Source organism: Galeopterus variegatus, unplaced genomic scaffold, assembly GCF_000696425.1.
Source record: "Galeopterus variegatus unplaced genomic scaffold, G_variegatus-3.0.2 Scaffold2079, whole genome shotgun sequence".
NCBI lineage: Eukaryota > Metazoa > Chordata > Mammalia > Dermoptera > Cynocephalidae > Galeopterus > Galeopterus variegatus.
Window position 1 is genome coordinate 174,627 of NW_007728190.1, and position 15,030 is coordinate 189,656.

Here is a 15,030-nt window from a genome sequence, read left to right on the forward strand (position 1 = left end):
TTTTTTTTCTTTTTCCGTGTCCGGCAACGGATCGCAACCCTCAGTGTCGCCCCCGTACCGGACCGGGACTGGCAACGGGATCGCAACCCTCGGCATTGCCCCCGCGCCTCGCTCAGCCAGTGAGCGGGAACCGGTCTGTATGTGGGATCCGAACCCTCGGCGGGAGCGCCTCCCCGCTTCCCAAGCGGCGCACTAGCGCAGTGCGCCACCGGGCCGGCCCAAAATTCTATTTTCTTAAGTCTGTTTTCATAGGGCTTTGATGCTCTGTAGACATTTTTGTTTGGGCAGGAACTTGTGAATGTTTGGTACTTTGGACTGTATCAACAGCTGTTGATGTTGCAGTATTCATAATAGCACCTGTGTATCAAGTGTTTACTATGGGACGGGTTCTATGCCAAGCTCTGTATATGTGTTATCCTGTTTAATATGCCCCCCAGGCCAACAAGGTGGGCATTCTTATTATTCTCGTTTTATAGAGGAAAAAACTGAGGCTCAGAGGAGTGGGGTTACTTGCCCCAGGTCACACAGCACATGAGGGGCAGGGCCAGAGTTTGGATCCAGGGCTGTTTGGCCCCAAGGCCTATGTATTAACCATGAGGCCACCCTGTGCCTGCTGCCAGGCTGCAGGGATCTCAGGGATCTCTCTCCACTATGTCCTCCTGTATCTTGAGCTGACCTGCCTCCCCATGACGCCTGTTCTTCCCTGAGCTAAGAGCTGCGCCCTGTAATTTCCACCCAGTGCTCTGAGCTCCTCATTCTGCCCTCTGGGGTGGCCTGGAATGTTCCTAATCTCCCTTTCTTATGAGAGTCACATGAACTTGGTGGGAAGGAGATAGGGAGTCGTTCTCCTGTGGCTGACTGATCTCTTTCCTTTGGGTGGCTGGGCAGGTTCCATCCGAACAGTACAGGAGCTTGGCTGAGAGTGCCCTTTTGGAGCCCCAAGTGAGAAGATACATCATCTACAACTCGAGGCCCATGCAGCTGGCCTTTGCTGTGGTAAGGAAGGAGGTGGGGGCTGCACGCCAACCCTACCCTGGGCATTTGCTGAATTCAGCATCATGTCCCGGAGTGGTGCAAGTAAGGGGTTTGGAAGCTTGTTGCCCAGCTGCCTGGGAAAGAGCAGTACTGCACTGACCTGGATTTGATACATGAGGAAGTTTATTGAAAAAAGTTATAACCAGGTTCCAGTTTGGATGGGAGTCAGGGTTTACTGTGGGCAGAGCCCAGATTGGGAACCTGCAGTCTCAATGGGCTCTGGACTCAATGTCTGCCTTGGCCAAGACTTTGCCAACCTCTGGGACTTGGTTTCCCCTTCTGTCCAATAGACAGGTCCACTTTAGCACAAGTCATATATACATATCTATGAGGGAACTTCAAAAAGTTCATGGAAAAATTCGTGTTATATTTCAATTCTATTTTTCCATGGACTTTTTGAAGTACCATTGTATACACATATGTATGCATGTACATATAAACATGCATATATACCTACATATATACATACATAAATGCATACATACATACCAATATGGCAGAGCCAATATTTGAACCTAGGCAGTCTGGTTTCTGTGGTCATAACCACTATGATTTGCTGTTGCTTTGTATATATAAATGGTCAAATACCATGCCTGACTCCCATGTCTCACTTCTAGGGAGAAGGGAAAGGGGTGGGAATGAGTATTTATTAATTCCCTAATAAGTGCTGGGCTGTTACCTTCTTAACCCTTATAACAATGCTATGAAGTATTATTATCCCTATTTTACAGATGAGGAAACTGAGGCTCAGAGAAGTATTATAACTTGTCTAAGACCGCATAGAATTTGAAGGATCACTGTGGGCTTCCGACTCAAAACTCACTCCAGAGCCCCCTGCCTTTTAATTTATAATCAGAGTAAACAAGGATTAGGAGTTCATTGCTTCTAAACAAGGAGTATGAGCTCATTCCCATAGACCCAGCCATCTGCTTCAGTCTCTTACTGGCTTCCTGAGCTGTTTGAATCCAAGGAGGATGTCCTTTTGAATGGAACTGCTTCTTTTGAAGACTGATGTTCCTGGCCACATGCTCTCTCTGGCTTCTTGCAGGTTTTCTACATGGTGGTATGGGCCAATATCTACTCCACCAGCCAGATGTTTGCCCTGGGCAACCACTGGGCAGGCATGCTGCTTGTGACCCTGGCTGCCGTGAGCCTCACCCTCACTCTCGTGCTCGTCTTTGAGAGACACCAGAAGAAGGTGAGATGTCCGGAGATCCCTGCCACACTCCCTCCAGAAGGGCCGAGCAGGCATGAGAATCTCAAGTCAGACTTTTCTCTCTGGCCTGCTCAATTTCTCCAACCACTAAAATCCACACTAGCCCATATGCCCAGTGACTAAAAGAAATCAAATCACATGGGTTGTTAAATCCTCTGTTTTTCATCTAATCCCTGTGGATTTTTTTCTCTGGAAGCAAGCTGTGTTTTGAGAGAGAGTCTGGGAGGAGGGCACCAATAGCTAATATTCTTCCACTACTTTGGTTAACTGAGCCCTTTTATGCATCTGTCTCCCTGGATGCTCACAACAGCCCTGTGAGCGAGGGAGGATTACTGAAGCCACCTTGCAGCACAAGGTGCCTGAGATTGAGGGTTGGGGAGAGGTGATTCACATTATTTCCTCCTGTGGTGAGCAGACGCTGACCTGGTTTTGTGCTGACATCCATGTCTCTAATCCCAGCAGTGATCTTTGAGGCAGAGTGGGGTGGTCAGAGAATGTAGGTAAATTGTCATGGATCCCATTGTAAGTGGCAGAGATGAGGTTCAAAGCCTGAACCCTCTGATTTCCAATCACTTTCAGAAGGAAGACTGATATCTCCCAGTTTAATGTTTGGTTCACTAATTGCATCTGTTTCTTCAGTGTCTGTCTTTTGTTATGTAATGAGCACATCATACATAGTAGCTTGCCTTTTAAATGTTTTACAGGGTAACTCACTAGGTTCCCTATTAACTCTCTGGGTGGAGGCTATTCTACTCACTTTACAGGTGAGGAACCTGAGGCTCAGGAAGGCTCAAGGAGCAGCCCAAGGCCATTCTGCTAATAAATGGCAGAGGCAGAATTCAAGGCCAGGGCACTCAGCTGCCAAGTCATGTTCTTAGTCAGTACCCTACTTTATTGGGTTTCTATGGCTGCTGTAACAAATTGTCATAAATCTAGTGGCTTATGGTAACACTTATTTATTATCTTACAGTTCTGTAGGTTAGAAATGCAACATGGGTCTCACTGGGCTAAAGTCTAGGTGAAGGCAGGGCTGATTCCTTCTGAAAGCTCTAGGAGAGAATCTGTTTCCTTCCCTTTCCCAGCTCCTAGATGCCACTGATACCTTGGCTCGTGGTCGCTTCTCCATCTTCAAAGCCAGCAGTGGTGGGTGGAGTCTTTCTCACATCTCCCTTTCTGACTCTTCGGCCTCCCTCTTCCACTTTTAAGGATCCTCGTGATTACATTGGGCCACCCGGATAATCTAAGATGATAATCTTACTTTAAGGTCAGCTGATGAGCAACATTAATTCAGTCTACAACTTTAATTCCCCTTTGCGCTGTCACATAATGTATTCACAGGTTCTGAGGCTTAGGACTTAGCTTTGGGGGACCGTTACTCTGCCAATCACACCTACACTGTCTTTTCAGTTACTGGGAAGCTCCTATCCTTCCAACCCCCAACACCTGGCATAGTGCTGGACTTTGAGATATTCAGCAATCACTGCACCCTTGCCTGACTCAGCGGGGAGCACAGGATGCTGGGAAATGTAGTCAGGGTTTGGGGTATGAATTCCAGTTAGTGCCTGTGTTCACAGGGACAAATAGAACTTTATGGCTTAACCATTCTGAAAGGATCTTTGTTGGGCTTTGCCACAAGGCTGACAAAATAATGCTACCCTTGGGCTCTGTTGAAGCATTCACAGCCTTTATGCTGGCCTATAAAAATTAAATTGAGCAGGCTGCTTCTGCACCAAGAAATTTCTTTTGGGGAGGGGAAAAAGAAAAGTGTTCTTCTTTAGTAAAAGCAAGCAAAAACTGCACCTGGCAGGTACTTCAAAGATGCAGATGTAATTCATTGGGCCGCCTGGATAGTCTAATGCACTTAAGGGAATGTCTGCTTTAGCTCTCTGCCTCCTTCCCTTTTCTCTTTTTATTCACCTGGTATTTATGAAGCTACTGTGAGTACCAGGTAACGTGCTGGGCACAGGTCACAGAGATGAGCACGAGCCGGCCTCTACTCGTAGGTGCAGCATTGAGGCCCTGGGTTCTTAGCGGCAATGCTGTCACCACTGTGTGCTCATTCAGAAGACTATTCCTTTCCTAATAATGACCACCATTTAATGAACACCTACTGTGTGCTCTGTGGTTGGGGCTTGATATCTATGCCCAACAACCTTATAAGAAGATGGGATACCTCTGCTGTTTGCTAGGTCTGCATACTGGGGGCGGTTATTACTTAACCTCTCAGGGCCTCAGTTTCCTCATCTGTAAAATGAGATGATAATTACAACTCCCTTATAGGGTAATTATGAGCATTAAATGACTAAATACATGCAAAATGCTTTAATAGTAGCTTTTACAAAGTAAATGCTCAGTAGGTATTAACTGTTATTATTATTGATTCTGCCAGTGGGGAAACTGAATCTCAGAGAGATTGAGTAACTAACCCATGGTCACACAGTCCTCCTCAGGTCTTCCTCTGCGTCTCAGCTCCAGGATCTCTTCCTCCTTGGATCCCTCATCATTCAGAACCATGCAGATTACCCGCTTCCTGCACATTGTCACTTTTACTGTTAGAATCCTACCTGTGTTGCATAGCATCCTCAAGAGCCTCAAATTTTGCATATGCTGCCTTGTTTTTCCTTGTTTTTTGCATTATTAGCCTTTCTCAAGATCAGAAGGTTTGTGAAGGTGGGCAAGACCCTGCCTTGTATCCCCTACACAGCACTGTGCATTGATAGGGCATGTGGGAAATTCCTAAAAATATTCTCTTGTGGTCAACGTGGTACAATGGAAAACATCATGTCTTAAATTCAGTATCACCATCACAATGATATTCTCAGCTGAAATGCATTGAGTGTTCATTCTTCCAAGTGTTCTACATGGATTAATTCATTTCATCCTTACTACAGCATTTGGAGCTAGGGGGGATCATTTTCTCCAATTCGGAGATGAGGAGATGGAGGCAGAGAGATGTTAAGTAATTTGCCCAAGGTTATACAGGAGGTGAGAGATGGAGTCAGGATTTGAACTGTTGATGATGTGTGTTTCTGAAAGGGCCAACAATGCTTACTAAAGTTATAGGCAAAACGAAATATAACCATCCCTTGATTTTCATATCCTTCCAACCCCCAACACCTGGCATAGTGCTGGACTTTGTGGAAGTGGCCTTCCTAGAAAATCCCCTTAAATACATTCAAAGAAACACTTTAGGTGTCTGTATAAAATGGACTTTAGGCGGGCCCATCAGAGAATTGTTAGTAGATTTCTCACCTGCATTCACACCCAGCAGGGCATTCAGAGTTCAGTTAGGCTAGGGGACAGTTCCTTGACATGCATAATCATCTCCCATGGGATGTCCTTCAGTGGAAGACACATTGTAGCATCCTGGCCCTCCTCCACTAAGTGCCAGCATTTTCCATCCCATCCCTGTTCTGTGACAACCAAAAGGGCCTCCTCACATTTCCAAAAGCTCCACTTGGGGGTTCTGCCCCTTTTGAGAACCCTTGTCCTTGATTGGGCTGCTTCCTCCTGCCTTCCTCTGAAAGTCCTCTTGTGGTTTCTTCCCCAAACCAGCATTTTGGGTCCTGTCACCTTTCCTCCCTCTTCTCCCTGGCTTGCTTGGCATCTATTTTGCCAGCTGAATACATGGCACCCCTTGGTTTGGGTGGGAAAAGAAGGAGATTGATTTCCAGAGCCCCTTCTGAAGACAGGCACAGGGCTGGGTACTTTAAAGTAGGTGCTTTAGAGACAGAGCACAGTAGGCGCTCAGGTCCATCTGCTCTCCTGCCTCTTCCAAATACCTTTTGCACCCCTCCTGGGTCCCAGGCTGGGTGAAGCACTTCACACACAGTCTTAGTAAAATTTCACCACACTCCTAGGAGGCAGGGCGATCTTTATCTTTATTCTACAGCCGAAGAAAACAAGGCTCAGGGAAGGGACATACCTTGGTCAGGCATGAATTTACTGTCCCAACAACCCAACCCACAACCCCATTTTATAGGGGAGGAGGTGGACAGTTCTGAGGGTGAGGATTGTCCTGTAACGTCTAGGGGTGGGATAGTGTATGGCTATTGTCCAGGGCCCGGGAGCTCCCTGGCAGCATGGAGGTCTAGCCAGAGGCCTGGCATTTGTCTTACAGGCCAACGCCAACACGGACCTACGGCTGGCGGCTGCCAATGGAGCCCTCCTGAGACACCGGGTGCTGCTGGGGGTGACGGACACGGTGGAGGGGTGCCAGAGCGTGATTCAGGTATGTGTCTCTGAGTAACCCCTCTGTGATGGGCCACTTGCAGAGAGGGGGCCTCACATTCTCCCAGCATGCACAGTGTCTCTGGGAGTCCGCTAAGGAGGTGGCTGTTGGCAACCCTTTCCTTCCTCCCTGCTCCAGTGTTTCTTCCTTGAGACACTTCCTCTGAAGCAGTTACCAGTGACTTAGAACCTCCATGTGGCAAGGCTGGAGGGGAAGGTCAGATAGTGTTCAGGCTTTGCTGCTCATTGGGCATTTATTCAGCAGACAGATGGGGCCTCTTCTGTGCTGAGCCCTTGGTTGGGCACTGAAGAAGCCAGGGGGCCCACATGAGGTCCCCGTCCTGCAGGAGCTCCCAGCCTTGTGAGGATGACAGGCACACGGTCAGTCAACAGCAGGCTCTCTGGCTCTATGGCAGAGGGAACCACCCCTGACAAGGCCAAGAGGCAGGGTGGACAGGATGCTTTTGAAGGAGTTTGAGGAGCTTCCAGTGGCTGAGAGCTACAGCAGCAAGACACAGTGGGGATGTGAGGCTGGAGAGGTGGGCCATGTCCTACAGGCCTTGCCTGCCCTGGCTCTATTGTTTTTTTTTGCCCCAGAGGCAGTAGGAGGTCTTAAGTGACTAGCCCAAGGTCACACAGTTGGTCAGGACATGGCTGGGGCTAGATCTCTTGGTCCTTGCTGGGCTCTGCCCATTCCTCCATCCATGCTGGACCTGCCCAGTGGAATTGCAAAATCTCCTCAGCTCCACATGTGTTCTCACCGCTACGGCCCCTCACCTGGTGGGAGCCTGGGGGTGGGTGTGCACGAGGGACCTGGGAGGAAGCTGCTCGTAAACATCCCTGTTCACCCCAGAAATGTTGATTGATGGCCTGCTGTGTGCCAGGCACTGTCCTAGGCACTGACGCTGCAGCAGAGAATATGTGCAGATCCCTGTTTGCAGAGCCTGTCCCACCTGAGGTTGTTGTGGGGTATAAGAAGATCTTGCACAACAATCAGGTGACATCACAAGATTTCTGGCAGTTCAAGTGTGACATTGTGTACTGGGAGCTCCTGGAATCTGGGGGTCCTTTTTAGCCTGATTTATCTCCAAATCTACTTTATTAATTAGCATAACGGAGTGACTTGGTAAGTGTTAGTTGAATGCGTGGACAATGAATGACTAATGAATGATCACATCTTTTCAGACAGTCAGGCTTTTTCGTTTTCAAAATAGTATCTTGGGATGAGGTGACACAATGTCTGAGATGTCCTTTAAATCCATTGGGGGGTGGGGCGAGGGGTGGGGGTGTTGGGGATGGGTAACAAGCAAGGGTAGAGACTAAACAAGAGTGGCCATGAGGTGGCACGGTTGAAGCAGGATGATGGCTAGCTGTCATCTGCTTTTGTATGTGTTTGGAAATTTTCATAGTAAAAAGCTTTGAAAGAATCATTGGAAAAATGCTCCCATGGGAATGAGACAGTGGGAGGGACTAGTTGGCAAGAGGGATGTGACTTTGGGTCTCAAGGGTCAGTCATTGGGAGGGGAGCTCTGGGATCCAGAGGAGGTGGGCATGAGACAAGGGCCACCAGCTTCTTGCAGAACTTTGGTTATGATGTGTGGCAGGTGTGGCCCCACCAACACGAGGATTTCAGCCTGGTTAAGTTTAACCTGGCCTCCTGGGGACTGTTCAGGTTGAGGCAGAAGGGGAGGTAAGAGTGGGGTGAGGACTCTTACCCTACTCCCCTCCCTGCAGAGCACCCATGCGGATTACCTGGGACCTGGCCGTGGGGGTGTCAGCTCTGAAAGGTTTCACTCATGTGCACGTTTGGGTCTAGACAGGCAGCCTGAGAACTGAGGACGATGATGGTAACCCCAGGCGGATATGTGATGTTCAAGAGGGTTTGGAGTCTGTCTGGGATGCTCAGTGACTGTGGGAGATGGGGCCACAGCCATTATGAACAGGGTTTGGTATTTTCTAAGTTTGCACACAAAGCCGTTTTTTTACCACCTGTCCAAATGAGACGTGGTCATGGCGTGGGACTGTGGGCAGGAGCAGAATGGCATGTTCCTGCCAGAGAGCAGGATAAATCTGGTGGTGCTCAGAAGCGTGGGCCTCCAGCAGGAGGCGGGAGGTGGAGGACAGCCGCGGGGGTGGCGAGTCCCAGCAGTCATGGTGCTTCTCTCCACAGCTCTGGTTTGTCTACTTCGACCTGGAGAACTGTGTGCAGTTTTTGTCGGATTATGTTCAAGAAATGAAGACTAGCCAAGAGGTAAGGTATCTTAAGTGGAGAAACAACAACAACAGAAATAAACCAGGAGGCCAAATTGTGTAGCTCGCGTGACTGCAGTGTTGGAACAATGTCTAAGAAAAAGTTACTTGGAAGGAAGATTAACTATGTGGTATCAGTGGTTGTTTTCCTGCTTCTTTTCAGCTAATTGCTTTCATCTAATTTTCATCCACATTTCCTATAGTGAGTGTATATTTCTTTGTAATTATAATAATATAATACTACTACTACTAGTCAATTCTGGCACATCCGAAAGTCTCATGTATTTAGACACTTTCACTTGTTCAAACTGCCTTCTACCATATGTTAAGAAGTTCAGGGAGATCTCTCTCCAATGCTACAGAGGAGGAAACAGGCTCAGCTTATCTAACCATGAACGTATTGATGAATATTTGGGTCTTTATCAATCTATCAGTCTATCAATCTAATCATCATTCATCCATCCAACCATCATTCATCCATCTACATACTTAAATTGCAGTTGGATATTTGAATCTTATGTGCGTCTCTGTTGAATTCCCATTCCTCCAGCCCTAGAGTTCTGCTGTGTTCTGCCATCCAAGCTATTTGTTGGTTATAGCTAAGTATTGGTAGACCAGAAATCTGAAAATGTGGTTTGTGGCATGTGCTACCTTCTTTTTGCCATGAGGACAGACCCCCTGTCAGGGAGACAAGCAGCAAGGGGGGACCTCAGATGACATTTGGAACTTCAGAACAATGCTTGCATTTTCTTTTTAGCCAAGAGGTTTGGGAATTCATTGTCCAAACTAGCCCAGATTTCTGCACTGGAGAGTGGGAGGCCTACAAATAGGACTATTTAGATGAGAAAATGATAAATGTGTTCATCTCTTTATTGACTTTTTTTTTTTAAAGGGCAGAAAAGATTATGTACTTTATTATGATGAGCACACCTGGGTTTATGTGCAATAACCTATTAAATATGGGCCTTTAAATTATTTTTTCAAATTCATTCAAACCAGTAGTAATACAACTTCTTGTCGTGAATATCAAATGTATGTGCGCGTTTTTAAAGTGGCTGCCCTTATGAGTTAGCTAGGGAAATACAATCAATGCCCAAGTCTCAGCATGAGCCAGATCATCACATTTCAGTAGGAACTCACTATCTGTGAAAGATGGAGGTAGTTATAATGACCTCTTACATTTTTAGACTTTTATCATGCATAAAATCTTCAGCATACCCTCCATGGTATGGATTATTTTCCCTTCTTCCTTGATGGGTGAAATAAGTTTCCAAGAGGTCAGATGACTCGCCCAAGGTCATGGAACAAGGGAGAATGTGGCAAAGCTAAGGGCAGAAGCCAGCCCTGTTGATTCTAAATAAACCAAGTTTCTTGCTACAGTTCTTTGCTTCTTACGTTATTGATTTTAGACTACTAAATTGGCAAGAAGACCAGCCTGCATTAGTGAGTGGCAAACTATTTGATGTTTTTAATATTTTCTAGCAAAAATGACAATCAAAACAAAAGCCAGTCCTAGGAACCATGTGGAGTTTCCGCTTTTTTGAATAATAATGATGGTAATGATATTGGTGACATTTATTGAGCACTAGGTGCTGGGCTAGATGCTTTCTGTACATTAGTTCCTTCTGTCCTCACTCTAGCTCAATAAGGTAGATGCTGTTACCGGGCACAGGTCTGGCTGCCTGTCCCCTTTCAAAAACAAACCACTCAAAAGTCAAATGTTGGTGAAAATGGAAGTCAGCTTTTATCCAGGAATACTGGTGACCTGAGAAGAGATGTTAGGGTAACTCATCTCTCTGGTAAACCTGAAAGAGATTGGCCAGACTAAAGCCATCTCAAAGACTCAGAGTTATTGAGGGTTTTTTAAAGAGGGGGTTGAGGGAATGGAATGAAGAGCAGGAGGGAGGGGGCTCCCTGCAAGGAGCCAGGTGCAAGGTCTCGCCAAGGCTCCGTCTGGTGTCTGTTCTCAGGCTTGATGCTACCTCAGGGTCCTGCTGGAGGCGTGGAGTCAGCATAGCCTTACTGATGTCTTCCTTGGTTTCCCAGGGTCTGGACAGTACATGCAGGTCTGCAGCTCCAGGCTGACTGGAAAACAACTTTATATTCATGTAAATAATGTCATCTTGCCACATAACCAAGGTTCAAAAAATCAAATAACCACAGGAAAAGAGGAAACTCAGAGAAATGCATGCCAAGGAAAAAACTGTGTCTTTTTAGAATAAATATTCTAGGGCCCATGAGGTTTTAGGTCCCACCATGGCTTCAGTCCTGTTCACTCCAGCATTGCTCCTATTTTTCCTATTTTAACTGATGAAGAAATGGGCTCAGCAAGGTGAAGTGACTTGGTCAGTCACAGAGTGGCCGAGCTGAAATTCCCTCTTGGCCTTTTTGACTCTAAAGCCGGTTTTTAATTACTAACTCTACAGACATAAATAGCCTTGATGTAACCCACACCTTATTTTATTACATTCAGAATGGACACAAGTATTGTGAAAGACCTTCAACACCACACTTCAGGAATTTAAGCATTTACCCTGTAATCCCAATTGCTAGACCAGTGAATGGAACTTTAGAGACCAGGTTTGTTAATAAGAACATGTATTAAATCCATGCTCTTAAACACTTTTTGTTTTAAAACTTTAAAATTGTTTTTATTGTGGTAAAATATATGTGATATAAAATTTAACCTGTTAATTTTTAAGTGTAAAGTTCAGTGCCATTAAGCACATTCACATTATCGTGCAGCCATTGCCTCCGTCCATCTCCAGAATGTTTTCCTCTTCCCACACTGAGGCTCCACCAACTTCCTCTAAACACTCACTTCCTCTCCTTGATCCCTGGAAACCACCATTTACTTTATGTCTCTGCGAATTTACTATTTCAGGAGCCTCGTATAAGTGGAATCATACAGTATTTGTCCTTTTTTGATAAATTCAATTTTTATAAGCAAAGTCTTTTAATATATTAGGAGTACTTGGGTGAAGAAATTTACCAGGTACCTTGTATGAATAGAAGAATTCTTCTATAATGGGAATACTCCCCTCCACTCCTCCCATGCAACTAGTGATTTTCTTCAGGTGAGTCATCTTGACCTCATGTGCTTTATAGACTCATAGACATTTGAAAGAAAATGTGTGTGTGGCTGGCCAGGTATAAATCAATGGTGGTTCCTCTAGTGTTTTGAGGAGGCATATCTTTTTTGTACATGTTATTGTTGCCAACCAGCTGTTAGTTACTTGCCTTGGGGATGAGGAAACTGAGGTTGCAGGAGCCCTGTAGCCAGTGAGTTATAGAGCTGGGCTTCTATACTAGGCTGGCATCCTCCATGACCACAGGTGCTGAACTGGCCTGGCCTGGTTCTTCCCAGTGAGCATCGCTCCTGGGTCCAGGGACAAGAGGACGGCTTGGCCTTCCCCTCATGCTTGAGCTCCAAGGTGCTTTCCGGTGGCCCTCACTCTGCTTCCCTGCCTCTTCTAGGAAATGGCCCGGCAGCTGCTGGCAGTGTTTGGTGGCTACTACATCCGGCTCCTGGTGACCTCCCAGCTCCCCCAGGTAGTGGGGACAAGACACATGGACGCTCCGAGGGTTCCATGCCCCTGCCAGCTCATAGAAGCCCACATCCTGGGCACAGGGTGCTGCCCATTCCTGGCCAGGTGACCTAGGGGTGCAGGTACTCATCTTGCTCCAAGACTGAGAAGTGGGAGAGGCCTCATGATGAGAGAAGCATGGGTGCACTCTAAAAGGTCAGTCATCTCAGCAGCAGAGGTGTCTTGCTCACTCCAGGGCTCTGCACAAAAATGCCTTGTTGAGACTCCATACTAAACCCTGGCCTTTGCAGAAGCTTATGGGTGTTGAGCTGGTCACGCTCCAGGCTACTCTCTGTGCCACTCCGAACTGTGGACGTGGATGGAAGGGCTGGTCTCCCATCCCTTTCACTGCCCAAGAGCCCAGGAAATGTGAAGATAACCAGACCGGGCACATTGTGTGTCTGAAGCTTGATCTCAGATGATGCTCCCATTCCCAACCCCTTCCAGTCAGATGGGGAAACTGAGGCTCAGAGAAGCAGTTGCTCTTTATGGCATTGCCTCATTCCAAGCTGAAAAAAAAGAAGTAAATTCCCAGAATTTCCTCCATTTTTATGTTTTTCTCTCCCTATATTTTATGAAAAACAGTGGCCCTGTGCTTGTCGTCTGCTAGCACACAGGCCGCAAAAGACAGAGATGGAAGATGGAAGACAGAAGAAAGAGAGAAAGGGCAGGTAACTATTAATGGGAATGTTTAGAGAAGACTGGTTCTGATTGGCTTGAGGACTTCTTTGGTTCAAAGGCATGCACGCTTGGCCGTGTGGTTTTATACTGCAGACATGGAGCCAGCAGTCGTGTTTTCTGACACTAACATTGTCCCTGCATGAAGTGTGATCAGTTACTCGTGCAATTCTGTGAAAGGCTCAGAGGCTTCTAGGTGTTCTATTCCCGAACAAGTCTGAAGACCTGTCGTTCCATAGACCCAAGTCCAAAAGCCCTGGCCTGGCTTCCCAGCCCCCGAGACCGGGACTTCGTTTGCGGTAGTGGCTGTATCTCTCCCCAAACCCTTCATAAGCTGAAACTCTTTCCTGGACTGACATACCTATTCCTTTCTATCCGAAGGACTTCTATTCATGCTTCAAAGCCCAGCTTTTCTTACCTGTCCTTCAGAAAGCCTTCCAGCATCACCAGCCCTGCTGCTCTCTGCCTTCTTTAAATTCTTGACACAGCTTCTGCCTGCACTGATATTTTATGTTATTGATTTTATTTTTCTGTGCACATGCCTGTTTTACTAGCTAGACTGTAAACTCCTCAAGGACAAATACTGCACCTTACGTGCATGACCTGGACCTGCTAAGGAAGAAAAAATCCTGTGGATTGATTGCTTTGCCATCTGCATAGCAGTTTCTGCAAATTGTTCTCCAAAGTCAGTAGAATGATGAGATTGGTATGGACTTAGGTTCTGGATCTGATCTGCCGCTTCTAACTGTGTAACTTTTGGCAAGTCTTTCTTTGGATGGTCCTCAGTTTGACCATCTGTATAATGGGTGTGTTGGATGATTTTTAAGGGCCCTTTGAGGACCAAAGTTCTGAGAATTTCCAGCTTATTTTGCTCCCTCCTAGCCCTTGGCATGTCTGTCTGTTATGCCTTTATCTACACAAGGTCCTACAGCCCCACATGGCTGAAATATCCTGGGCCTGATAGTGCCCTTAGACAGAACACTGGCTTAGCTAGCAGCAGACCTGGATTCATGTCCCAGATTTGCTGCTTCCTTGCTGTGTGAACTTAACTAAGTCACTTAACTTCCCTGAGTGTCAGTTCACTCCTTTATAAAGTGGATCTGGTGAACATGAAATGTAATAAGCCAAGTGACTTGCCGTGTAAGAGATGGGTCTGACTATTTGCATTTTCTGTGCCAGAGAACAGAAATCAGTTGTAAACCAACTCCTGGAAGTGGCTGTTTTAGGCATTTATCTTTAGCTAAGCCTGAGGGCAGCTTTACTCAATGAAATTATTCACAAAGGTGATCACTGTCTTTCTGACCTGACACAGACGAAATGTAGTCTGTGAATGTGATCAATTGGAACCTGTATTTATCATCTAATCATAAAACTCCAGTAAATATACAGAGAATCAAAATGTGTTTAATACATGGCAAAACAGCAGTTTTTAAGGTCTACTTAAAGAGCTCTTGATGTGTGCTTTGCTGCCTTTTCCTCTCTTTGGAATTTCTGACGGTCTTACCTGGTGGGCGGGGCATTCAGAGCGTACCCTCAATGTACATTTCTCTGCATCTGTGCCTCAGTTTCTTCATTTATAAACTCCCTGAGATCTCTTGTCTTGCCTTGCTATGGTATGAATGTTGGCCCCTCCAAAGCTCATGTTGTAGGCTTAATCCCCAAAATAATATTTGAAAGGTAGGGCCTTTAGGAGATGATTATACCATGATGGCAATGTGCTCATGAATGGATTGAGCCATTCATGGATTAATGGGTTCATGGGTGAATGGTTATCACAGTAGTGGCACGAGGGGATTTGTAAGGAGAGGAAGAAAGCTGTTAGTGTGGTCTTGTTCAGCCCTCGCTATGTGATACCCTGCATTGCCATGGGACTCCGTAGAGAGTTCCCACCAAGACGAAGGCCCTCATCAGATGTGCCCCCTGGATCTTGAACTTCCCAGCCTCCAAAACTGTAATAAATTAAAAAAAATAAATAAATAAACTACCCAGTTTCAGGTATTCTGTTATTAGCAACAGAAAACTTACTAATATACA

General features: G+C 46.3%; 1 protein-coding gene across 1 annotated transcript in view; it reads left to right on the forward strand.

Annotated features, from left to right (window-relative positions):
- Window positions 1-14,290, forward strand: part of LOC103596708 (transmembrane protein C9orf91-like) — a 21,453-nt gene extending 7,163 nt beyond the window's left edge. The window contains exons 3-7 of the mRNA XM_008580407.1: window positions 889-996; window positions 2,084-2,233; window positions 6,372-6,482; window positions 8,652-8,732; window positions 12,209-14,290. Of these exons, the coding sequence (XP_008578629.1) occupies window positions 889-996; window positions 2,084-2,233; window positions 6,372-6,482; window positions 8,652-8,732; window positions 12,209-12,388 (630 nt within the window). The 3' untranslated portion in view covers window positions 12,389-14,290. The remainder of the gene's footprint in view (window positions 1-888; window positions 997-2,083; window positions 2,234-6,371; window positions 6,483-8,651; window positions 8,733-12,208) is intronic.
- The last annotated feature ends 740 nt before the right edge of the window (window positions 14,291-15,030 follow it).